At 30.6% G+C, this 27,568-nt stretch overlaps 1 protein-coding gene across 7 annotated transcripts in view; it reads right to left on the bottom strand.

The window, feature by feature from the left end:
• Cyfip (Cytoplasmic FMR1-interacting protein Sra-1) overlaps positions 1–19,623 on the bottom strand; it is a 70,652-nt gene extending 51,029 nt beyond the window's left edge. For all 7 annotated transcript variants that reach the window (XM_067280751.1, XM_067280755.1, XM_067280752.1 and 4 more), the window contains exons 1-2: positions 19,513–19,623; positions 13,585–13,810 (exon numbers count right to left, since the gene is read on the bottom strand). In XM_067280751.1, the coding sequence (XP_067136852.1) occupies positions 13,585–13,794 (210 nt within the window). In that variant the 5' untranslated portion in view covers positions 13,795–13,810; positions 19,513–19,623. The remainder of the gene's footprint in view (positions 1–13,584; positions 13,811–19,512) is intronic.
• Between the last annotated feature and the right edge of the window lie 7,945 nt (positions 19,624–27,568).

Genomic DNA, 27,568 nt, shown 5'->3' with positions numbered 1-27,568 from the left:
CATTAAAATTATATTGCATGCACATTCACACAAATAACCTTTCATTCACAAATTAACTAACTTTATTAAAACAGTTAATTCATGCTCAAGAAGTTCTTATTGAAAAAAAAGAGAGAGAGAAATTAATAACTAAGAAGAGGAAATTATATAAATGATACAATTTTTAATAAAAAATATCAAGTATGATATATTATGTAAAAAAATATAAACAATACTAATATTTACCAAATTAAATTTAGCAGTTTTTATATGATTTTAAGACAATCTTCTAAATGGCAATGAAGCTACATCTGATACTTTAAATATTAATTAAAATCTTTTGAAAGTAAAATTAAAGTATGATTTTGTTATTATCTATAGTTTTTCATAGTAGTATCTAAGGGTAGCTAGTATCAAAGACAAAATGCTTTGATTTGAAGAAAGCATAAAAATCTTTTAGAAAAAAGTTTTATCAATTTTAACCTAGAAAATGTCTTTCTCCAAGAATTTTTATAACTTAATATAAAACAAGATAGCATTTCTATATATGATAGCTCCAACTTCAGAAAAACTGCAGCAGAAAACTAAGAAAATTTACTTGCTTTTTTTAAAACTCAAGTATCAATGGATATCTAAAAACTTTCTTAAATAGCATTATGTATTATTGTAGATGACTGACAAGTTTATGTGATTTTGTTGTATCTAACATATTCATTATCAACATCACAATCACAAACATCTTTGCTTTCTGTTGATTATGAACTTTTCATTTCTGCATATGACAACCAAAACATTAGACATTTTAAAATCTATTTTCTGGACTTTTTGCATTGCTTTTCCATATTATTTTTTTCAACTAAGATTACAGCTTCTGTGTTGCATTTAAAAACAAGTAAATGTAACTATCTCTCAAGCACTACAAGAGAAAATCATTGTGTGTGATCTGGTAGAAAATTCAATTACTCTTGAAGATTAATTTTTAAACACAAAATAAGTTAATAGTTATTTACATTAAAATGAAAAAGAATATTTAATCCTGCTTGAAAAGATTGATCCTATAATAATAATAAGAACAATAACAGGAAAAGAAACTTTCCAATTGATTAAGCTAATTCAAATCAATTCAAACACAGTTTCTAACAGGATAGCTAAAATTATTACATGGTCACAAAGAGAGAGAGAGAGAGATCAAAGGAAAGAGCCAGTATGAGAGAATACTATTAAAAGCCTAATAACATAATTTTGTATCATTCAAACACTAGATGTTTTTCTAAATTGCATGCACATTATTTTTCAGGTGTTACTTATTATTATCCAAAAGTGTAAGAAACATTTTAGAGATTTTATTTTATTGCTTTGTTTATTACTTTCCCAGGACATATTTAATTACAATGCTATTTTATCATTTATGTTTTCAGATAGTGCCAGTGATTCAATTTCATGTCATCACATAATTCTATAAATTTTTCTCAACATAAAAGGAAAATTTCTCTTTCTTAATTTGTGTATAACAGTGACATATACTTTATGAAAAAAAATGAATTAGCATATTTGGTGCAACTTCTTTTTCAATGGTGGCAGTGAAAGTGTTAAAATAGATAACAAATATGGACGTTACATAAATATCTGAAGAATAGCAAAACATAGAATTTGTTTAAGATATGAAAGATGAAATATTCTGTTTTAATTGTGCATGTTTTCAAAAAAAAGAAAACCAGAGATTTTGTGGGACAAAATATTCTTAAAAATTCTGATAAAATTCTTAAAAATTAATATCTTCAAAACATTCATAAGAAACTAAATAAGAAAAGAGTTGCAGTTTATAAATTTTTTTCATGTGATACATTAAATACATCCAAGATTTCTAATGTAACAGTATAATTACATTTCTTCTATCAAAACAATACATTAAAAAATGCATGACATATTTGTAACAATGGCATATTAAACAATATAGAAATTTTTATGAGTTATAATTAAGAAAGGACTGATTTATAATCATTCTGTATTCTATTTTAAATCTATTCTCTAATTTTCAATTCATTACTTGCAACTGTTATGATTTTGTTATTATTGATAGTTTTTCATAATAGTATCTGTTTTTATTTAAGGATAGCTAGGATCAGTTTTCTGATGCCATATTTAAAAAAGAAAAATATTACTAAAGTGATCTCAGTTTGTTTTAATCTATAGTATCGTCTTGTTTTACATGAGAGCTGCATGTCAGCAGGATCCTGTAAAATGAAATTTTACATAAATTTGTTCTACGCCAATTATTCCCAGATAATTGCCTAGATACTTATGCAATTGTTTACAATTAACAGAAAAAATGCTAAAATGTGTTTAAAATATTTTAATCAAATATTTTTGAATATATAGAGAAAACTTTTATTATACTACCTGTGAAAATTCATGCAAACAGGTTTCATCATAATGAATAACATTCAGTAAGTTACATCTTTGTGTTTAAAATGTCAGAAGCTGAAGAAGCATGATTTACTGATTTAAAAGTGCAAATCCATTCCTAAGTGGGATAACCTATTCCTGACAATATACTGTAAATCTGCTTATATCAATCTTACAATACCCTTCTGTATTTATAAAGCCTTCATCACTTCTGGACTCTTTCCATGTGAAAAATAATGAGTAAGCTTATAAAGTGTAATTTAGAAAAAAACATTTTGGAATGTTTAGTTTGTATAAGTTGTGTTCAACTTTATCATAAAATGAAATGAAATTAATAAGAGTTTTAAATACACTAAGAGGTATTCAAAATGTCCCACCTAGAAGGCAAGGTCTGATCAGGTTCAAATTTACATGACACATTCCTTAGGTCATTAGTACATGACCACATGTACAATTTCTGGAGTCAAAGGGATGATGTATACCAGGGTCAGTTTAATAAAGATGGGAATCCAATGATAATGGCAATGCAGTATACTACTGTATCTGAACATGAATTCAGTGAGCACCATGTACACAACTGAAGTAATGCCTGGATGATGTCAGAGTTCCAAGATGTTTCAAGATCTGACTGCTCATGTTCAACAAACATGGTTGTTAATCCCTCCGGATGACATCAGGCATTTGTACAATGATTTACATTGCTGCCTCAAACAACATGTTGATGCTAAAGTTAGTACCACAGCATATTGATCACACCCTATTTTCGGGCACCCCATATAAACCCTTGATTCTGTAATCACTTGTCTTGTCATTGTAACCCTTGTTAGAATGGGTTCACTTGGTCTTGAGTATTATGTCTGTCTATTTACCAAATTTCAGTTCAATCAGATGACTCCTTTCGGATGGGGCATTGAAAATATTTGTGTATATGAATACAGTTACTTCATTTCTTTGTACTAAAATTTCGAAAAATTGATTTATACATCTTTATATTTTAAATAATTTCATTTACAAAGTTGAATGTAATTCAAATTTTATGAAATAATTGAAATAAACTTATATGTGTTGTCTTGTATATGCATACATAAAATGAAATAAAATTTAAAAAAATATAACAAAATTACATATTAAATAAAACTTATGTCATTGTAATTTATCTTATTATATAACAACATAACAAATAAAGAGATAATTGTAAATAAATAATTATTATTTGACTAAAATTACAATTAATGCCAGTCTAATATGCTGGAAAGATACAATTGAGCACACAAGAAGTTTTTTTAGACTTTAAAAATTAATATATTAAATAAAAAGATAATACAAAAAAGGCAACTCATTAAATTAATTAAAACCTATTTAAAATGTTACTAAAGTCTTTTCCAGAATAAGAATAGAGCTGATGTTCATTAGTCTATATACACAAAGGGACACAGTACAAAGTATGAGATGATGATATATATATATAGAACATACTTTAGAAAATTGTTTAAACTGTTATAGTTTTATTTGAAATTTCCAACAATTTTGCAAGATATTCAAAATTATAAAAAAACAAAAAAAAATCATACTTCATACATTTTTTAATGTTAGTGAGAAGGTCATAAATTAATTTGAAAATTCAAACAAAAAATGTTAATATATTAATAACACAGTATATTGTATATAATTTATATTTATTTTGGACCCATTTCATTTCTCTTTAGTCTACTGTATTATGTTACTCTATATACCTATAATATAAAAACAAACTACTTTAAGAAAAATAATGTGTAAAACTTAATCCTTTCAAAAATTCTGGCATAGTCCTTTTTACAATCATAAGTGCTACAAAATCTATCATATAGAACAAAGATAAAAAAACAACACTGCTTCAAAATGTTATTTCAGTCATTTTTGCTTATTTGAAGTTTGTCTGGAATGCTGTTCAATTTCCACAGAAATTGGCTTTCTTTTAAAGCAGTGAAACAATTCAAAAATTTCTGTAGTTTATAGAACTCCGTTCATAAACAAATTTATTTTTCATAATTTTTTGAAAAATTCAGAACTTTCAGGCAAGAGCAGAAGTATGTTATGTTTACATGAAAAATGTAAAAATTAACAAAATACCAAGATAATCATACTTGGTATGACTACATAGAAAAGATTAGATTGTAGAAAATTTTTGTGTCATTATGCATCTCTAAACATTGAAGAAAAAAAATAAAATTCAGATATTTTTAATCACACTGTATATGATAAACCATTATACTACTATATTATCTAAAATAATACATTATAATGGATAAAACTAAAATTATATTAAATGCTTAAAAAATTAATTACAACTCTGTACTGATATATAAAAGTATACTAGAAAACAAAAGCTAATTTTCAGATTTAAAACTTTTAATTGGTAGAATAAAAAGCTAAAATTTTATTATTACAATCAAGACAAAAAAACTTGCAGTAATTTTTTATTCATTTTTTTTAGTTCAAATTATCTCCATTCATTAATCAATCTTAAGCAATTAATTTGAAGAACATTTCCATTTGCTTTAAATACAGTTGACTCTTGATAAATCCAACAAATTTTTCTGACTCAAAATCTAGAGTTCTGTGAATTGCTTACATGTCTAATTTAATTTATGCTTGCTTTCTATTTTTAAGTGGCAAACTAAAATGAATAAAATAAAAACAAACATTTAATTATGTTTGTTTACATAATTAAATGTTTGCCAATTTATACAAAGTTCTTAGAACAATTGCTTGACATGTTAGAATACACATCCAAAGCCACAATACAAAAGCATTAAAATTCTAAGAATGTTTTGTTCTTAAAGTAACACCTTTAAAGAAAAGCTGTCTTGAAATTTTGCAGACGAAAAAGAAAAACTAGTAAAAATATTGCTGAAAAATGAAGGAAAATTTCTTCAGAATGAAAAACTTCTGGCAATGGTTAGAGTAATATCAACTAACAGCAGCAATGATATAATTATGGCACATGATATATATATGCTTTTTGGCAGGAAAAATATATATATATATATATATATATCTGTTGCTTTTTACATGCTTTAAATTTGGTTGAAATGAGAGAAATTCAAAATTCAGAGGGAGTGGTTGAATTAATCACTAAAGTTAAGAACAGTGTAACTTTGTTTAAACAAAGTATAGTAGCTGACAAAAAATTAAAGTAAGGAGTGAATTAAAATAACAACAGTTAATCAAGATATTTCAGCTGGATGGAATTCAAAATATTATATGCTAGTTAGATTTTTACAGCTTGACCCATTACTAATGATATTATTAACTGGCATGTTTTGGCATCTGTGTTCACAGCTCTATAGATTTAATTGCCAAAAGAAATTTGTGAGGATCTAAAATATCTGGAAGCTGTTGCAAGAGAAATTTGTGGAAAACATCATTATACAGTCAGTTTGGCTATCGAATGAACAGTATTTTGAGAAATATTCATATTACATCAAAACATTACAATGCTCAGTATTGAAAGAGTGTAATAGTTGATTGAATGCTGCTGAACATTGTTATTATTAGCAACATTATTAAATCTACAGTTTAAAAAAAATTCACTTCTAGCATCCTATTGCTTGCTCTAAACGTATAAGTAATTAAAGAATCTTATTAGCAAGACTATATTAATTGATGAGCATGAATCAGAATCATCAGACTTAGAGAACAATAGCAAGAAAGTCAAAAAACATTATTTATATGTCTCTAAGAATTATCCTGGTCCAAGCACATCATGTCTAAATAGGTGATAGACATCAATATGAAGGTCCTATGCGATAAGCCAATTTAAATTAAGAAGTCATAAGATTACTTGCTTTTCAGATTTTTAGAACAATTATGAATTTATCAAGACCAACAACTGCCGAATTATCGGGCTAGCAAATGGCTATAGTAATATTAATAATTTAAGTTAATTTGGTACTAGAGTTAGGCGTTAGGCGCCATCTCTTGCTAAATTTAATAATTAGAATTTTAATTAAATAATTTAAATAAATTTAGGCTTAACTGGAAGAAAAGAATCGGCCCGAAGCGGGATTCGAACCCGCAACTTCTGCTATCCGTGCAGACACGTGCGGACCGAAGGTCCGGGTAGCGTAACTGGTAACGTGTCTGCACGGATAGCAGAAGTTGCGGGTTCGAATCCCACTTCGGGCCGATTCTTTTCTTCCAGTTAAGCCTAAATTTATTTAAATTATTTAATTAAAATTCTAATTATTAAATTTAGCAAGAGATGGCGCCTAACGCCTAACTCTAGTACCAAATTAACTTAAATTATTAATATTACTATAGCCATTTGCTAGCCCGATAATTCGGCAGTTGTTGGTCTTTATATATAACGGGTTAGTTGTTGTTTATTTATATGAATTTATCATGTTGCTTACAACATCAACAATGTTTAGACATGGATTCTGAAATCTTTACATCTTTTCATTTAAGCAAATTGCACAATTCCATGAGATGTAAAAAGAAAATATAATAGTAGAATTAATTAAGGACTCCAAAATTTATTTCAGATTAAACATTTTTGGACTACACATCCTATCATCAAATCTACATAAATTTGAACAAGAATGTCAAAGATGAGTTCTAAAGTCTTTGAGCATTTGGAAATTTCAGATAATATCACATAAGAGACTGTAAAAACATACTTAAAAAAAAAAAAAAACAAAGCGAGATAGCAGCTTTCTGTTCTCTTCTTCATCGAGCATATCTACACTCTTTGATGTCCACTGTATATCCTGTCAAAGGATTTTAATTTCACCAAAAATATAGTAATTTCTTTCAATTTATCATGCCAGCTAATTTGTAATCTCAGTTCCAGAATTCTTTGTAAGATTTGTTTACCAGTGAAAACCAAAAACAAGCCAGGTAGTCAATAATCTCACAGTAATAGAAGTGAAGTCTAATTGCTATCTTATTGCTACATAAACACCTAAAGATCCAAAAAATCAAGATCACCATGATCTGTTCATCTACCATCTATAACCTAGTAAGAAATGAAAAAATCTGATACTGAAGAAGCTATCAGCAGGCACATAGAGAATCCCATTGATACAGAATAAGAACAAAGATCCCAGTTTTTATATTGGTAGCATGTACCACACACTAAAGGTTAGACTTTTTGAACACAGAGAGCCTGTTAGGAAAGCATGGATATCCACAGCCCTGGCAGAAGAATTGATCTCTAATAGGAATACTGCATCTGTTTGGCAAGACAGATTACAGTACTGAATGCTAAACATTTACCCATCCAGAAGGCCAAAGAAAACTTATAATCACAACCACAGAGCCCATCCTAAACAAATGGAAAGAAAATTTGGTTAATGTTACCTTAGGTAGCCAAGATGGCAGCTTGTCTCTAATTCCAGCAAGGAAACAGTGGGACACACATTCTAACCTAACCTATTCTAATTACCATAATTATTAGCAACCAAATTATTAGGTAATTTATTAGAATAGGTTAGGTTAGGTTAGAACGTGCATCCCACTGTTTCCTTGCTGGAATTAGAGACAAGCTGCCATCTTGGCTACCTAGAGTAACATTAACTGAAAATTTTAAATACATTTTAGAAAAAATACATTTCTTAAGACTATACATACTAGATGAGCCAATTTTGTTCTGTCTCTTCACATGCTATTGAGGCAATAACAATTCTATGGCGAAGTCAACCTTTCATTGTAGGCTACTCGTTCACCATACAAAGCAAAAAAATTAAAAATAGTCCTCTAGCAATGGCATATGAATAAAATCAATAAATACATTTTAAAAAAGTTGGATCCAGATCTATGGATATGAATAATAAACTCTACAACTATCATAAGTAAAAATATATACTTTATGCCAATAATTATATACAAAATAAACAATGCTGTCTTTCAGCATTAAAATTCTTTAATGATAGTAAAAAAGCATTTTAATAATTACAAAAAATTAGCAAATACTTGCTCTAACATGGTCCAAGAAATTTGTCTTTATAAAAATCTCCATTTGATATTAATTTTAAGAAAAACTGTTCACTACCATTTCTAGAAAATTAAGGTAAATGTACCGGTAGTGGACACTGTGTTAGTAGTGGACACTTTGAACTTCAAATGTGAGTAATAAGGTTGTAGATGGCTTCACTGTTCAAACATACAAATCATTCAGTAGACAGAACCCTCTAGTAGTGGTAACTCACACTCACCCTTTTCTAGTTCATCATGGGATATTTTCCCGTGCTCATTAGTGATGGCGTTCCTGCTGATGTATGAAAACAAGTGAGTCTGCTGTCCATTTCCTTAAGGACTAGGTAAGTGAAATCATGCTTGCTGTATTAACAGTTAGTTTCACTGAAGTTTTTTGGTGATATACTATTAATATGAGCTTCGTTGGTATGTTTTAAGACCTTCCTGATAGCATTTTTATTTCTCAAGTCAATTTAATGAGATGTCCACTAATGAAACAAATATATCATATACTTTTAGTAGTGAACAAGAGGTGGCCACAACTAGTGAAAATGAACTTTTCACTTTTAATCAGTATCAAGTCAAAAATTAAATCACCTAATGTTAAGTAACATACAGTGTTGATTCAGGCATTTTTTGGTTACTCTGTCTAGTCATGGACAGGGGGTGTCCACTATTAAACCGTGAATGTCCGTTTATTGAAATGAGGTGTTTCAATAGTGGACAAAACATGCATTAATAGTGGAGATTCATACCAAAGTCTCCAGTAAAGATATATTTTGATAAAAGGTTGTTTGCATCCTCTTCATTCAGTTCAGTTTTAAAATCATAAGCCTTAGATGCACATCCAGTATTTTTTTCCAGATCGAGAAACATGCCATCACAAAAGCGAAAGTGGTGGTCTTATGAAGAAGACAGAATCGAGGATGCAGTAAATGATGTCCATCGTGGGATTCCACTTAACACAGCTGCAAATAAACATGGAGTTCCTCCGTCAACACTCTGGAGGTTCGTGAAAGATGACACTTACAAATTTAAGAAAATGGAACCCGCTCCAACATTATCATATATTCATGACATTCATAATGACTACCACTATCGAAATGAAGGACCAAGTACTTCAAACACTGGCAATACCATTGTTGCCACAAGTACGCACAATAGCCGCAACAACAGTCAGATCTCTGAAACAGTACCTAGTCCTTCCAAAAGGTCACTTCTCTGGCCAGAACCCAAGGAAATCACTAACAAAAGGAAGAAAAAGGAAATCATACCTTTGATGTAACTACTTACATGAAAAGCTTGGCAGGAATAATATGAAAATAAGGAAAAGAAGAAAATAGCAGAACTAGAACTGAAAAGGGAGAGAGCTTTGGCAAGACAGAAAAAGAAGGAAGAACAGACTGCTGAGAAAAAAAGGAAAGCTGAAGAGAAAGCTATGAAAATGAAGACTACAAGGCAATGAAAGAAGAAAATGAGAAAGGAAGAGACATCATCAGAAGATGAAGGTTCTTGGATTCCATCTGACGGTAGTAGTACAAATGACGTTACATTAGATGTAGAAGACACTATGGAAGATGAAGAAGAAGACATTATGCAGTTTCAGGAAAATATTGAACCCCCTTCAAATGAAACTATTGGACCAAGTTCAGCAATTAGGAAATCAAAAGATACAGAAGAAAGGGGAGAAAGTATTGAAGGGACTTTAAATGGGACTCAGAGGAAGGATATGTCTGAAAGTCACAGTCGGAATACTATTAAAAAGGAAAGGGAATCAAACATCCTGCATGAGAACAATTTTGTAGTTGCCACCTTGTCTGGTAAGAAAAGAAAGTACAAATGTATGTGCAAAGCTGCCAGTTTAATCAGTGATAATGTTGCGGAAGTGATTGTGTTTAATTCCATAAACAGGATGAAAAGCGTATTTGCTAAACATGAAAAAGATGTACAAATGATAAATATCTCTCATATTGACTCGAGGCTTCCTAAGCCTCTAATTTTTGGAAGAGATGGTCGCTGTCAATTTCCAAAAGGCATTGACATAGATAAGTAGTTCGATACAAATTAATAATGCAACAATATTTCCTTAAACTATGCTGGCGTTAATATTTGAGTTCTCCTAAATGTAACTTAGAACCCAGTTTTATACTATTATTTTTAAGTGTTTATATCGAGTGTAACACTAATCCATTCCAGTTAGTGATGTAACGAATATTCGGTTACTACCCAGTATTCGGCCTATTTTATCGCTATTCGGCCGAATACCGAATATTTAAATCACTATTCGGCCGAATACCGAATATTTAGTCACTATTCGGCCGAATACCGAATACCTAAAAACAGGAGTAAGAAATAACAAAAACACAGTAAATTAATCATTTTGGAAACTTTTATTAATGCTAAACATTAAATTATAATTATTAACGTTAATAAGAAATAGCGTCTAACTCTAGTAAATTATTTCGTAATTAAAATAATATTATAGCCTTTATCTAGCCCGATATCTTATGGCATTGATGGCATGTAGGTTAGAACGTATCAGGCATTAGTGTTATTGTTTAGTTAATTATGTTATATTCGTATTTCTGTATATTTTAATCTTTTTTACGATATTTTAAAATGATTTACGAAACGTTTTATTGCAACGTATCGTATTTAATGAAATAATTATTTATTTCTAGAAGATGAGTGACTATTATAAAATTTATTTTATATATAAAGCAAAGAATGGGCATTTCTCATTATATGCAAAAGATAACATTTGAAATCATGTTAATTTTAAAAATATTGACAAAAACAATAGCAACAAAATATCACAAAACTTCACAAATAGAAACCCCCCAATAATATATTTGAACTGTTTCACATCTGGGGAGAAACTAGACCATATGACCCCACTAAAGTATATATCCTTAGGGTACTATTCAGTCTACAAATACGTAGTAAAAATAAAATTTTACTGCTTAATTAAAGAGTTAAAAAGATAGATTGCAAATAAAATAACTTATAAGTTATAACTTACATCTAAATACCAACAACTGCCGAATCATATCGGGCTATTTACGGCTATTACATAAATTATAAACCAATTTGGCACTAGAGGTAGACGTTAGGCTCAATCTCATATTAACTTTAATAATTATAATTTAATTAATTAATTTTAATAATTTAGACCTACTGGAAGAAAAAATCGGTGACATCGGGCCAATAGAGAGCAGGGTGCGCGATCCTTGCATAATGAGGTTTGCACGCTAATTTTTATATGTGCGTTAATCAAGCCGAATAGTTTGGCCGAATATTCGGCCATTTGGCCACGCTCCTGGCCGAATATTCGGTATTCGGCTGAGGCCGAATATACTATTCGTTACATTACTAATTCCAGTATGTTAAAACTGGTCTCGTTTACTTCAAAATTTGTATTTGTTAAGAATAATGTAATAATAACAAAATTTCTTATACTAACATTGTAATGTTTTATATTTATGTTTCATAATACTTACTAGTTCAATTTTCATATAAACATTACAAACTATGCACATGTAATTTACATTTGTACAATTTGATATTTTAATTAATTTAATTTAATTATGAGTTGTCATTATAATTAATACAGAGTTCTTGTTCTTTATAGTAAATACTGTCAAATTCTGCAAGTTGTGAAAAATAAAAACGATTTCATCTTGAATATAATCATTTCTATATTCCTTGTCCACTAATGGTGCAAATGCCTGTCCATTACTAAATATCTCAATTTTTTCAATGTCCACTACTGAAACATTTTCAACCTTACAAAATAAATTAAAATGTATTCTATGAGACCGACACAATTAAAATCTTTAGAGTGAGTGAAGGAAGATTTTGTCTAACAGACAATATAACTTTTAAGCCATAAGGCTTCCAAATAGGGGTCCAGTTTCAAAAAAAATCGAAAAATTTCCCTTAAAGTGTCCACTACTGGTGCGTTTGCCTTAGCATATTCATTTGACTAAAAAAGAATGTGTGTTCTTTTTTATCTCTGTTATCTACAAGCAGTATTTTGTACCTACAAACCATCACAAAAACAGGGGTCTAATTGATCAATGAGTGTCACCTCTCATAAGAGTAGACTATCTGGCATCTATCATGTTAAACTTTCCTAATTTGTCTGATGTTTGTTATTTCTTTTAATTCAGTTTTATTTTTATGTTTATTATTTTTAATTTCATTGGTTCCTGTTTATCTCACTATTATTATTAGTATTATTATTATTAGTATTTATTTATTTATTTATTCAACTTTGTTTTACAGTCTGTTATGCAATCAAACTTTTAAACATATGTCTGAAATTTCCAAATGTCAAAGACTTTAGAATGCGTCTTTGATGTTCTTGTTCAAATTTATGTAGGATCTGATAATGAGCTATATAGTCCCAAAAAACATTTAATCTGAAATAAACTTAATTGATTCTAGCATTATACTTTTCTTCTTACATTTTTATTTTCTGTGTAACAAGTTAATTTTCAAATTCTACAACAAATTAATTTCCAAACCTCATTAAAAAATAATATATCAAAATTTAACTTTTCAATAATTTGGACATCTATCCAATTTCAATTTCATGTATTTTTCCATATCTCGTCATTTTAAAAATTACTATATAAGAAAAAAAAATTAATAAAATCATCAAACTTACTTTAAAGTCAACTATTGATTGCTGATAAACTTTTCAAAGCTTCTTTGTCAATTCAAAATGAGATTTTCCTTTCAAACTGACAAAAGTTAAAATGGAATAGCAAAAATTTGAATCTATGATCTGATGAGGAAGTAAAGAAACTTTGAAAACATTTATCATCAATCAATAGCTGATCCTTTTAAAATATATTTAATGATTTTATTATTTTAGAAAAATACAGAGTCAATGAAATATGTCTAAGTCAGATTTTAAGCTGCAAAATTAAATATCCCACAATTTACAATTAGGCTAGTCTATAATTTTTTATTTTTGTTGTTTTTTAATATTATGTTTGTTTATTTTAACACACTAAAATTAAAAAAAAAATTTAAATTATTCATATAAGTTTTAAAATAAAACTTTTTATAAAATTAAATTTCATCTCAATTTATTACAAACATAAAAATTTGTTAAATCATATAAATTATGATTCAAAATTAAATCATTAATCAACATGCAACCATTCCATATGATCACAAATTTTTATATTATTTTACCTATCCAAATTCTTGATATTGTAATCAACTTACCAATTCTGCATGTACTGTTGCTTCTTCTATGTATTTTGCAACTCCAGTAACAAATGCATTTCTATCTTCAAAGTTGGTATCAAAATTTGCATGATAAACTATACTACAAGGCTGAGCTTCTATGCAAGGTTGTTGATCTGGCAGAGGTAATTCATCTAACACATCAACATTTGAAAGAGCATCAGCTAAAGTTACTTTTTCAGCAGCCATTTTATGTAAAATTAATCTGGAAATAGCATATTTAATATTAAATTATATTTTTGTACATATACTGTTTATATCAGTTAACTAGAGATATTTAACCATGTGACTTTTACATACAGAGAAGACTATTCTATTATGCTTGAGGAAATACAAATAATGTTCTTACATCAATTAAATTTAATTAGATTTTTTATTATGCATTTTTAATAGATCACAGAATAAACAAACTTATAGATAATCTATTTTTTTACTTTATTACAACAATCAAAAATGCATTTTTTTATACAAATAAATGCAACTGTCTCTATCACTGATTGGCTACTTAGAGGTATCATTAAAAATTGTCTGTTACAAAGGGGGTCTCTCTAGAGATTTCACTGTAATTACTATAATTAGCCAAATTTTAGCCCAATAGTTACTGGACTAATTATTGTGCCTTTAACAGGAGATTTTTGAAGAGTGCTAATGTTTTCAGCCTGGTTAATGAGTCATTCTCAAGCATCAAAAATCAAAAATAGAGTGAATCCACTTTTGAATTTCAATGCTTGAGGATGATCCATTAACTGGGTACAAAATGTTAGTATTCTTCAAAAATCCCACTGTTAAAGGTACAGTAATTAGTTCAGTAGGTTATCACACTAGCTACTATATCATCTTCACCCAACAGTTAATCTGGCTCTATCAGTTGATTATAATTCAGTTGATCAACTAAAAAAAAAAAATTTTTCACGTCTCTAGCTTCTTTATAATGAAATCCAGCTTTATTTTAACAAATTTATATATTACCTATTCATCTAGAATTTTATAAACTCAGCATCTCATTTATCTTCACATAGGCTTTATCATTAATTTTCTCTTGTGCTTTATTTCATCCTGTCTTCTTTCTATCTCTTTTATTTGATATCTTAATATTATAAACTGACATAACAATAAAAGATCATTAATTAAAAGGTTTATAGGCCTGTATAACAAAGGAAAAGCAAATAAACTATACAGTATTTATAATAAAATAAAAACAAAAAGATAAAACACAAAATATTAAAAACTTTGTCAGAAATAAAAATATAATATAATTTTCTTATTATATAACTAAATAACTAATGGTAAATAATTATAATTTCTGTTATAACAGCTGAATGGCCAAGGCAGTTAAAACATCAGTCTACCACTTTGAAGATCAAATACAGGGATGGGGATGGGCAGAAAAATACATGACTTCCAACTTTCCAACTTTGTAGTTTTTTTAAAATCGACTCAGACTCCCATAAAAAAGATTTCATCTCCTTGACTCCAGACTAGAGGATTTGATCCTGGGATCCCAACCACCTTTTAGTCCCGAAATTTTCGGGATTAAGTTTTCCTGATTCCGAGATTTTCGGGATTGACATTATTTTAAAAAAGTTGCAAAACAGACTGCATGAAGCAAAACGTTCAGTGCCAGTGCTCTTAACAGAATTTCTTGACTATCATTTCAATATAAAACTTCTTGTATTTTGAACTAAAATGATAGGCAAGCAGTTCTCACTGGGTTACCTGGTAATATACTTCATTTTTGCATTTTTGAATTTTCGCTGGCGCCAATCGATTTTCTGGTGCAGTCGAGAGCACTTTTGGTTGGCTGTAGAGATCTAATATGACCCTTTAAAAATTCTAATAAGTCATTCAATGGAGGAATATCATCACCCTTAAGTGAGCACTCCCACCAGCCTCTGGTTGTTGCATCCAATTTAAATTGAATAATAAACATAAATAATATGCTCGAAAACTCATCTATATTAAAATTTAGAGCTTTTAAGGATCGAATACACTTTGTAGTCGATTAAACAAAATTGTAACAGATGTCAGGTATGTTATGTAACTGTAGACTTAAGAATGCAGGGTGAGATCTTCCTGCATAGTGCTCAGTGCGTTTTACCTGTCAATGTGTCAGCCATCTTGTTTTGCCAGCAGATTTTAGTAGTGTTTGTTGGTGCAAACACTACTAAATAATTCCGAATAAATAATCCCGAAATAATCCCGGGATAGACTAAGTATAATCCCAAAATCCCGGGATTAAAAATAACGACCGGGATTGAATTCCCTACTCCTGACTCTTCGTTCAAGGTTGGGGAGTTGGCAGAAAAACACACAACTCCCAAATCTATATTGTTTAAAATTAACTCAGACTTCCATAAAAAAGATTTAACTCCTCAACTCCAACTCTCCATCCATGATGAAATATCCAATGTAAGGTACTGTACATCCCTCACCACTCCTGTCTATCCAAACCCATGATGGATAAGGAAAAATAACATTTTAAGGCTGGTTTACACAATATAACTATTGCTGACATTTTGTCACATCCAAAAACACATTGACAAGATTTGTTAATGATTCAGATGTTTACACAATGCACTAGAATATGATCTGCAAATTCTTCTGAGTATGTGCAAGAACATTTTTCTCTTGCAAATGGCAAGAACATAATCTAACATGTGATTCTGATCTTGTCTTTGAATAGTTTGATAATGTAACAATGAGTAAAAACTCTGACAGATTAGACTTTCTGCAACAAGATTACAACTTGTTCATATTAACAGTTTACTCAAAACTGGACAACTTTCACACAAACTCTCGCTAATCTGTCAAAAAAGTCCTGTTATTTCAACAAGCCTCCCTGTTAAAAACATCTATATGTGGAGAGAATATCAAAGATAAGGAAGTACTTGAAATTTTCAAGGCAAACAGGGAAGGAAACTGCATTAATAACAAAGAAAAAATAATCTCTAGAACATGGCAAACATGCTTTGACACATTATAAGCTCCACATCAAGAAATTTCGTAATGTGCATGACAGCAAAACTTAAAAAATTCATTCGATTCAAAACAAAAATTAAAATAACATTCCAGTATTCCAAATTCCTGATGAATACCTTCCAGTAGGTCCAAAACATTAGATGATGTTAGTTTCGAAAAATGCTGGACTGTTAGTGAGAATTTGTGTACAACTTGTTCAACAAAGGTCACCAATAAGCCATGATCTTTTTCAAATAAAGCCATTCAAAACCATTATAAAATTATTTTAATAGCATTTTACAACTTTTTTTCAATATAAAATAATCACTGCATTTCAATCAAGTCTGAATCCACTCAATATCATAACAGACACATTATCCTAATAAATCAGCACCTTTATAACTCAATACAGTGGGTGATTGGTTAATGAACGAATTGGATAACGAACACTTTCGCAAAAGATTTTTATGTTCAGATAACGAACACCTCACAGAACAATACTGATCCGACGTAAAATAATGAATACTGATCCAATTGGTCTTCCCTTGTCTTCAGGCAACAATTTGAAACTTTTCGAAGCGTGGGCAACATCGACATCGACACTCAGCCCGGTATATACTGATCAGATAGTATTCCTCTAAACTTTGAAACTCTCCCTTGTAATTCCAGACTTTTATTTTTCCGACAGAAACAATTCTTTTATAGTATTCACAAGACTGTCGGGTGGGAACTCGTTAAGTTTTGCATCAGTTTTTATTTTTGAAAAGTGAGAGTATAATAGCAAAGGTAGAGAGTGGGCAAAAGATGTCTGATGTTGCTGAGCAGTATGGCTTGAACAGGTCTACAGTAAGCCACAGTGCAATCTTATCTAAGAAAGATACTGTATAATCAAGAAGACTGAAGCAGCTAAAGGAGTAACAAAAATCACATCTGAGAAATAAAGAACATTGAAGAGCTCATAATGGAACCTGAAACTGATCTGATGACAGAAGAATGCCAAGAACTCTTGAATAAAGAACACCAAGAAACTAAGCAAGATGTGTTTTCTTCTGAAAAAGAGGACTAATGCTGATATTTGCTATTAAAGATCTTTTGAAGTGGGAGGATGTCAGAACAACGGTCTTAGAATGGCATCCAAACCAGATTGAGGTTAATAGGCTTGGGAATCTCTACAATTACAATGCTATTAATTACTTCTGAAAAATCCTGAAGAAGAAAGAAAACCAATCGACATTAGACAGATTCTTTAACCCCCACAAACAGAAAAAACATAACTAATATAAATGCAAGTCTGTGTATATGTTTTTTTATTATTACATATAAATAAACATAGTAAGAAAGTATATACCGTATTTACTTGGATATAAGACGATCTCGCATATAGGACGAGGTGTGACTTTAGAGATCAAAATAAAGAAAATTAGATTTATTAATACAATTCTAATTTTATTTTGTTTAATCACAAATAAAATATTATCAAATGCATGTATTAACCAAACAACCATGTTTGCCTTAATATGTGATGAATGGAAAACAAAACCAAAACATTATAATGTGCATGACCAAAAAAAGTTTATTTTTAACGATTCAGAATATGCTAATATTCATTAAAAATAACAATTTAACTAATATAAAATAACTACATATATAATCATTGCTAAGTGACCTGTATTTCATTCATGTTTTTATAAATAACTAGAAACTACTTTCTGTGAATGAATAAGATGCAACATGGTTTTTAATTAATGGACGTAGGATTAAACCAATAAACAAAGGAAAGTGTGTCTTAATTTGTTTATAGTAGATGCCAACTTACACTAAATAGACTGTAGACCTATAATGACAGCATGAAGTGTACATGGTTCACAGAAATTATTGCAAAAACGCAAAGAATCCTTTGCTCACGCATATAGGATGACCTAGGTTTCTGAAGCAGTAAAAAATGAATAAAAACCTTGTCTTATATGTGAGTAAATATGGTATTTTTTATTTTTTTGGGATCTCCAGAACGAATTAATCAAATTTCCATAAAAACGTATGGTAAATTGATAAACGGTTAACAAACAATTCAGATAGTGAACAAAGTCTTGGAACAGATTATGTTCGTTAAGCGATCAACCACTGTATATATTAGCATAATGTAAAATACTAGCATGACAAAATTTTTTTGAGAGTTTAATTCCTACTAATGATTTTTATTTTATGATTAATAAATTATTAAAAAATAGAGATCATTCACAGACAGAATATGATCTCTATTTCTGTCATACATAAGAGATCATTTTAAAAATCAATTCAAACTCTCAAAAAATTTTATCATGCCAGTATATTTACATCGCTTCGGGCCGATTTATATTTACATTGTCAAAACAGTTGTCAGACTTTTTGTTTATTCAAAACATAGAATAATTCTGCAAAATTAACCCTTTTTTAAATAATATTAATCTATAAATGTATTAATTTTAAATTTAAATGTACAGCACATTAATTTTTGTATAATAATTCTTGATGTTTAGGTACCATTTGGTAGTTAAAATCAAGAATTATTAAATGTAGGTGTATTATTATTCTATGTATTCAATGTAAACTTATTAAATAATAATAAACATGAAATAAATGAAAAGTACCTGATTCCCTTTTTATAAATTGAAAGTAACATTCTTATAATAATTATGGTTTAATCAAATGCTATATATTAATATTGAATTAAGCTTACAAATTTCACCAAGTTCAAAAATAAATGTCAAATACACAACGGCATGAAACTCATTAAATTAAAAACAAAAAATCGGGCCTATCAAATCGATAATTGTCCTTACAAATTAATTAATTATGTCCTCGGGATTACTAATACAGTATCCTATACAATATCAACCAAGCACCGCGTATAATTAATCAAGCAAATTTTTAAAATTATTACTACTACTAATTTTAAAATTGTTTGCTTACGTTAATTATTGATGCAGCAATAACTAAATCAATTAAAAATAAATGGAACTTTAAACATTATCGGAAACGACTCATTTTTCTCTTCCACTTGACAAACTTCCGCACCTAAAATGTTGCTAACGCCCCCTGAAAAATTCGCACTTATTTTAATATTTTAATAAATTATATTTTTCTATAATAAGTTAAAATAAATACATATTTATTTATTTTGTAAAAAATACGAATAAAATTTCTAGTCTTACTGGAGTTCTAAAATTTATAATATTTTTTTCATTTTTGATTCGTTCGACCTTGCGGGCACTAATTATTCGTTCGGCCAGGCCACAATGGGGCGACCGGGTTTGCGCCCTGTGGGCACTAAGAGGGTTTCTTTTTTAGTAAGCCCATTATGGGTTCGGTCAGGCCCACAATGGAGCGGCCGGGTGGTGAGGAACAGGACCGACATGTCCGATCGGACGATCTCCCGAAAAATTCCTGGGGATTTTTCGACCCGTCCGGATTCGATCCCGGAACCCCCAGAGCGGTGGCTGCCACTTTGACCTCTCGGCCATAAAAGGGGTGACCGGGTAGTAAAAGACGAAACCCGACATATCTAGGAGGAACTATTCCTCTGAAAAGTTCTTGCGTTTTTTCGATCTCAGGCCAATTGGAGCAGACGCTTCAAAAACGCCACTCAGAACGACTGCCGGAGTAGTAATCCTCTCCCACAACATCAGGGAAACATGGCAGATAGACGACAGATGCAGCATCTTTGGGGCGGAAGCTCTGGCAATGCAACGGGTCCTCCACCTGAGCAACAGAATCCAAAGGCCAACAATGATAATTTCGGATAGCCGATCAGTGCTCCAAGCCCTGCTAACAGTCACCCACAAATCAGCACCAATAATAATCGACTTGGCGGCGACCATAGCAGCCGCAACGACACCCCTTGCCATAGGATGGACCCCAGGCCATGCGGGAATCCCAGAAAATGAGAACAAATGAGAATTTTTAGAGAATTTGATAAATGATCTATCTTGAAACAGAACAGAACTGTAATTGAATAAGCATCTTTAGTATCTAAAGGATGTATTTTGATGACTTTTTCTTCGTTGCAACTCCTGTCTGCTCTTAACGCACTCATTTTGACTGTTTAAATTTCAATTTCTTGCCCACGATTACTACGTGTTTCTGGAAATCGTGTATAGAACTGATGTGGTAGTACTAAAGATTAACATCGTAATAAATATTAACTTATCAGCTGTTGTTGTTATGGTCGGTTGATTAGTTGGAGGATGCTTTACAAAGCACTATACAGTAAAGTATACCACGTGAGTCTACCATGCGTAAAATATAGAACACCACCTGGAGACGAAAATGTGTAGTGGCTTTTTCAAAATTTCCTTTTGTTTTTTGAGAATTTAATTCGTTTTATTAATTAAATAATAATTTCTTAAATTCCGAAGTTAATATTTATAATTATTGGACTTAAACTTGGTAAACTCTAAAATACATCCTAAATTCCCTTTTCTTAAACTTTAATCTAGCCTAACACTTCTGTACATTTCCATAATTATATTTATATAATTATCATTAATTCCTTTTCTTCCTGACTCGGAAAGAGCACTCAAAAATCCTGAGGACATCCAACATTAATAGGCCGCGTTTCTTTATGCAGCGCTCGAGAAGCGCTATACGGCAAACACACTGAAACTGGTTTCTAATTGGCCAACACTGCTCGTTACGTCATTCGCCAAACGTCATCGATGACAACAATTAAATTTCAGCTTCATCCGTGATTGTTACCGAATCAACAATACAAACGCCATTGTTGTTGGTCTGAATCCAAATTCCATTTCCGTATCGCCGGCACTTTCCAAGAAAAATACCGAAATTTTTTCTTGATTTAGAAGAAATAACGGAAGAAAAAAGCTGAGAACTTGCAGAATAATCGAGGGAAAAGGGAAAGACAGAAACACCATATTTCAGTAAAGGAAACAAAACTGAAATGAAACATTTGGAAGTCGACATTAGCAAACTCACAACAAATTATTATAGAAAGAATCCATTTTAAACGAATTCGTATTACGGGTAAATCACTTTATTTAATATAAGTGTTATGTAGATTATCGGAATATTTTCGTACGTTTCCTCAAGGGAACAAAATTCCCTGATTAAATTTGAAACCTTGTCTTCAGCACAAATCTTAATCAACTGCACTTCATTGTGCCGAAGAAACAAAATAGATTTCCCTTATGAAATTCTCTTATCTCCGGATTTGATTCCGGGTTCCCTGGAGCGGTAGGCTGTCACCTTTACGGTTCGACCGTCCGGTTGTCTACGTGAAATTGTATAAATATATGTCTCCCCATCTAAACCAAGAGTTTGAGGATATGATTTCATTCTATAAAAAAGGTACTTTTTTTAAACTCTTTCCGCCCTGTGGGCACTAAGAGGGCCTCTTTTAAAAGGCCCATTATGGGTTCGGCCAGGCCCACAATGGGGCGACCGGGTGGTGAGGGACGGGGCCCGACATATCCGAACGGACCACCCCCCCCGAAAAATTCCTGGGGAGTTTCGGACCCGTTCGGATTCGATCCTGGGTCCCCCAGAGCCGTAGGCTGCCACCTTGACCGCTCGGCCATCCGGCCATAAAAAAGGTACTAATAGACTAATAGTCTTTGGTGAAACCAGAGCGGTTGAGACATCAACCTATGGCTCTGAAGACCGGGTATCGAATCCGGGTGGGCTAAGAAACTCGAGAATTTTTGTGGGTAAATTGGATATATTGGGCTGTATCCCTTACCCGTGAGCCCTAGACAAAAGGTCCTTGTAAGCTAGGTTCTCGTCCTTTGTGTAACAAAATAATTTTCGTTCCAAACGAGCTGCATAGCAAACCGTACCTTTAGTGACCGCTTTTTACATAATTTAGAAAATAAACGTCCGGTAACACGTACTAAGTATTAGGCCTATCACTTTATTTATTTATCAATAGTATACTTATTTCAAACATGATGCGGGTAATACGACAGTATTCTTACCATAAAGGATTATTACAAGTTTAATATAATATTACAATATATTCCAAAGATTTTTATATTTTAAATGTGTTCTTAATTGTTATATTCGGAAAAAAACTTATCAATGTTCCATAGATTTAAAAAAATAATAATAAAGATGACGTGTAGAACAGGTTGAAAACGTTTGTTAAAGTGAATAAATAATTCTCAGTGACATAATGTGTTGTTGTGAAAATTAAGAAGCCTCTTGCTAGGTATAAACTAATTAACTAAGTACAATATTACATAAACAAAATTGATTAAAAAACAATTAAATATTTAAAAATTTTAAATCATAAAGAGAACTATCCAGGAAAAAACAAAGTGTAACCTACTACGTCAATCCAATGAATAGTTTCCCAAGATGCAAAAACACAAAACACATTTATATAGCGAAAAAAACCACCATCTGTGAGCTAACCAAGAAACCTAAATACAAAATAAAACAAAATATAAACCGAACTGTATGGGTAATAATTACAAAAAAACAACAAAATATTACCTCAAAATTAGCTAAAAAATCATTTCATTTTCTCAATAAAAAAGCATAGGTTACAATTTGTGACATTTACCAATAACGCCTAATCATTTTTAAGAGAAATAACAGACAAAAACTAATTTTACGCTGTATTGAAAGAAACCCCATGTAACTGTCACGTCATACGCATTTAGCAACGTACCACCTTCGCAGCATGGAATAAATATAGTGTATACTTACTCCACGCTTCGCAAGGTATGCAAATACCTCTGAAATAACACTGCAAAACATTTAACTTGCATTAAGAGGAATTTTCTCGTTTTTCTTTTTTTAATGAGATTTTCCAAAATAATTTTCATTAAAAATAGACTTCAGTAAGCAGGTTGTATTTTTCATTTAAAGGAAATCAAAAATAGAATTACTCCTGATCAACTGAAACATATTTATAGCAGACCCAAGTCAGCCCAAGAGAGTGAAGAAAGAGGATCGATAGTTCCCCCAACAGGGCGAAGAAGGAAGATCGATAGCCAGCCGGTAGGGGCGAAGAAGGAAGATCCGAGTCAGCCCGTAGGGGTGAAGAAAGAAGATCAATAGCCAGCCCGTAGGGGTGGAGAAGGAAGATCCGAGTCAGCCCGTAGGGGTGAAGAAGAAAGATCGATAGCCAGCCGGTAGGGGTGAAGAAGGAAGATTCGAGTCAGCCTGTAGGGGCGAAAAAGGAAGATCCAAATTTTTGGTAGATCTATTGATGTGGGGTTTGGTCTACCGATGTACCGATCAAAGTACCAAATCTACCGAAAAGTTGACGATAATTCAAGAAAGAAATTTTTATTTTTATTTTTAATGTATCTGAAAATTCTCAATAAAACATTTATTTGTACCTTCATTTCTTATATATTGTAAAAGACTTTATTGCAATACAAAGTTATTTCTGCTGATCTGTTTAGCGCCCTCTATTATGTAGTAGTATAATCACTGGTTACATTATAACCAGTAAGAAATCACCAGAAATGTACTCTTTTAATTATTCACACTGTGAATAATTAAAAATATATTAGAAATCCAAAGTGAGTAACCAAAAGTACGATATGGTGGTCAAGGGCGTCGCCAGCCAATGGGTTCGGGGGGGCAAGATGATATAAATTGATAGAAGATATGAATTGTATGTAGGTAAAATAAAAACGATTCATAAAGTTTTAATCATTTACTATGTATCGGAAAAGAAATATGTTAATTAAAACATTTTTTTAAACTTACAAGAAGCCTGAGAAGATTATTTTAATTAAAACTTAGCATTTAAATAATTTTTTCGAATTTCTAGGGAGGGGCAGCTGCCCCCTCCTGCACCCCCTTGACGACGCCTTTGGTGGTGGTGAAGGTTCTAGTGCCAATGTTACTAAAAAAAGAAATATGAACAATTCTACAAACACGAGTGGGAAGCCCTGCCAGAATTCAAAGGGTGTTAACCCAAAGTAAAAATAGAGGACAATTTGCAAATTGCAAGCCTTGTGGCAAAGACATAAACATTTCAAGTGGAAAAGACACTTTATTTAAACATAGTGTTTGGAAATTCCATATAAAATAAGTGGAGACAATCTCAAGTAAACAAGTCTCAATGATGAAAACTTTTGCTGTATCCGGATCAAGGCAAAAACAATTGGAGGCATCAATTAAAGAAGGCACGTTTTTGTGACAGTTTAAAAATAAAAGAATTTAACTAATTGATTCGTTACTGTTATTATATTAGTATTATTAATGATATTTGTTATTCCGGGGAAATTGCCTTTCAGCATTCGTAGCAGAGCACAACCTGCCTTTCTTGGTCATGGAGCATCTGCCGAAATTAATTATGAACGGAGGTTATTAGGTTTCGGAATAATATGTATTCGAAATTAATAATACAAAAAAACTTCTATAATTATATTTGCATAGTATTTGTTATCTGTGATTTCTACGAACATATATTTCAGAAATAAATCACCATTTTTATTTTTATTTAATAACAAAAATTAAAAAGGCGCCGTTTTAATTCTTGGCCATAGGCGACCAAAATCCTAGTTACGGCACTGCTGTTAACACTAATGATGTCCTTGATGCGAATGCTATAGTGCAGAAATTGAATGATTCAGCAATATTTTAAATATAGAAATGCAATCCGAGTCCCCAAAATTTCATGTTTTGTATGATAATGTTTGCCTCGTTTTAAAAACAATGTATGATTGCTTCCTTCAAAGAAATTATATAACAACCACTCCAATCCAAAGTATTGATTTTAAAAATCTAAGAGATTATTTAGCTATAGAAAACATGTATTTTAGAGCAAAAGTCGTGGCTTCAATGACGCAACTGAACCTTACAGATGAACAGATTATATTTTTTCGACTTCGTCGTTTGGATTTTTACATTGAAGGTTGCACCCAAATTACTGCAAGATTTCCTTTTAAAAACAACTCTATTAAATTTTAGTTTTTTTGAACCCAACCGCTGTTAAAAGTGTGATTATACATACAATTACAGATGTTGCCCTGTTATTTCCTAATCTTATAACTGATCGCGAGCTTCAAAGTTTAGATTCTGAATGGAGACTATTAAGAAATGATCAAGAAATACAGTCGTTTTGCAATGATGTGCAAGTTTTCTGGCGAAATATTAAATTTTGGTGGTTAAAGATATAGGGGATGGGGAGATAGAAGGAGCCATGTGTCATATCTTGATTGAGGTCGGATTTAAGAAAGATTTTATTTGTTATTAGCATTTTTAATTTTTGTAAAACTCATCTTTATCCTCAAAATTAAGCTTTTTGTCAATTTATAATAATTAATAATATAAAATGTTTTTTAAATAAAACGTTATAACAGATGACGTCACCAAAATCGTAATTTTTTTGCCGGGAAAGTTATGCAACTCGTTGCTGGATTTTTGTATGTATGGTGCCGTCCACTAATTACGTGTACACTTTAAGGGAGAAAGGAGATCGCGGAAAGTACATCATTGTACACGACGGGGAGTGAGGAATTTGAGGCATTGTCTATTTGAACTTTTCTACTGCTATTAGTGGCATACGAGTTGTTTTTACGAATACAAGCTTACTTGTTATTAAATAAATTAGCAGTTAAAAACATTTGCAGAACTTTTTAAGTCATTTCTTCGATGTCAGCCAGGTTCGTGAACTATTGTACACCTAATTAAATTGGAGGGGATTTGCCAAAAGTACAAAATTGTACACAACAGAGAGAAAGGGAATAAGAAGTGGATCAAAAATTGTACACGTAACTAATGGACGATTCCTACGTTAAAATGATTTTATTATTAATAAGGAACGTAACTGTGTCACATTTACCTGGTATAGTTTAGAGACTGGAATATATAGGCCTGTATTAATATGTACTGTGTATATATATTAATACTATATAATAATACAATAATAATAATACAAATGACATTGAAATCTTATAGTAAAATTTAAAAAGTAAAAAACAAAAATTGCGTTTCAGACAGTATAAAAAATAGCCCAATTGAAATGAGAATGTGTAAATTATTCAAATTATGGATTTAATAACATCATTGAGAATATTTTATAATTTATTACAAGGAGTTTTTCTTCTAATCATCTTCCCTTTCTACTGTGTTCAAAGATTATCTTGTTCTTAAGTTATGCTTTGATATGGAAAGAAAATCAATAAAAATAATCACTCATCAATGGAACTTTCAATCTTGTATTTTAAAAAAAAAATAAGATAAATTTTTGTACTTTTTTTTTAGAGAAATGAAAACTCTATATAAATCTTCTTTGTTTGTATTATATTTGCATATCAACAAAACTGTAAATTTAAAGTTGTAATTTTGATAATGGGAATGAAAATATTCTGAAAGCATTAAATCTTGAAAGAAATATTGACTTCCTGAAATAAAACTGTTTAATAAGTTTAGTAAATGAAAACTGTCAATTCAAATTAATTCTTGTATTTTTAATTACACTTCATAAAATTATTAAACTTTTAAACTGTTTAATATAAAATGTATTGTAAGTTTTAAAAAACACTCTATTAAACTACTATTTACACTAATTTCACTTTTCCGCTGTTAAAGAATATAACAGGAAAAGTATGATAATCGGTAAAAATTTCGCATGTTTTTTTTTTTAAATTTCTCGACGTTTTGACATTTCAGGAGCCCAAAAATGTAAAAAAATCCTTTACAAAATTCTGATGTGTATATTTTGCATTAGGCTATATCGTGATGAACCAAAAATTTTGAAACTTGGTAGTATTATTTCTATATATGGGGATCGATGCTATTAATTTTTGGTGGTTAACATCTCCGCATTCGGCAGTCTAAATAAAATAGTAACAAAATTATAAGAAAAAAAAGTTAAATTGTGGAGGACCTTCCACTTTCATGTTATATTGAAGGAACCTGTGAGTTCATGAAGATGAAGAACTGTTGATATGAGCAAATCAATATGGAAATATTCGGTTTAATAAAGGTTTTAATATTATTGAATTAAATATTTGCCTACAATAGGGTTTTTCCTGCAAGATTT

Source organism: Centruroides vittatus, unplaced genomic scaffold, assembly GCF_030686945.1.
Source record: "Centruroides vittatus isolate TY-2023 unplaced genomic scaffold, ASM3068694v2 contig_890, whole genome shotgun sequence".
NCBI classification, from domain to species: Eukaryota; Metazoa; Arthropoda; class Arachnida; order Scorpiones; family Buthidae; genus Centruroides; species Centruroides vittatus.
Note: the sequence above shows the minus strand (reverse complement) of the source record. Positions and strands in the feature narration are given on the sequence as shown.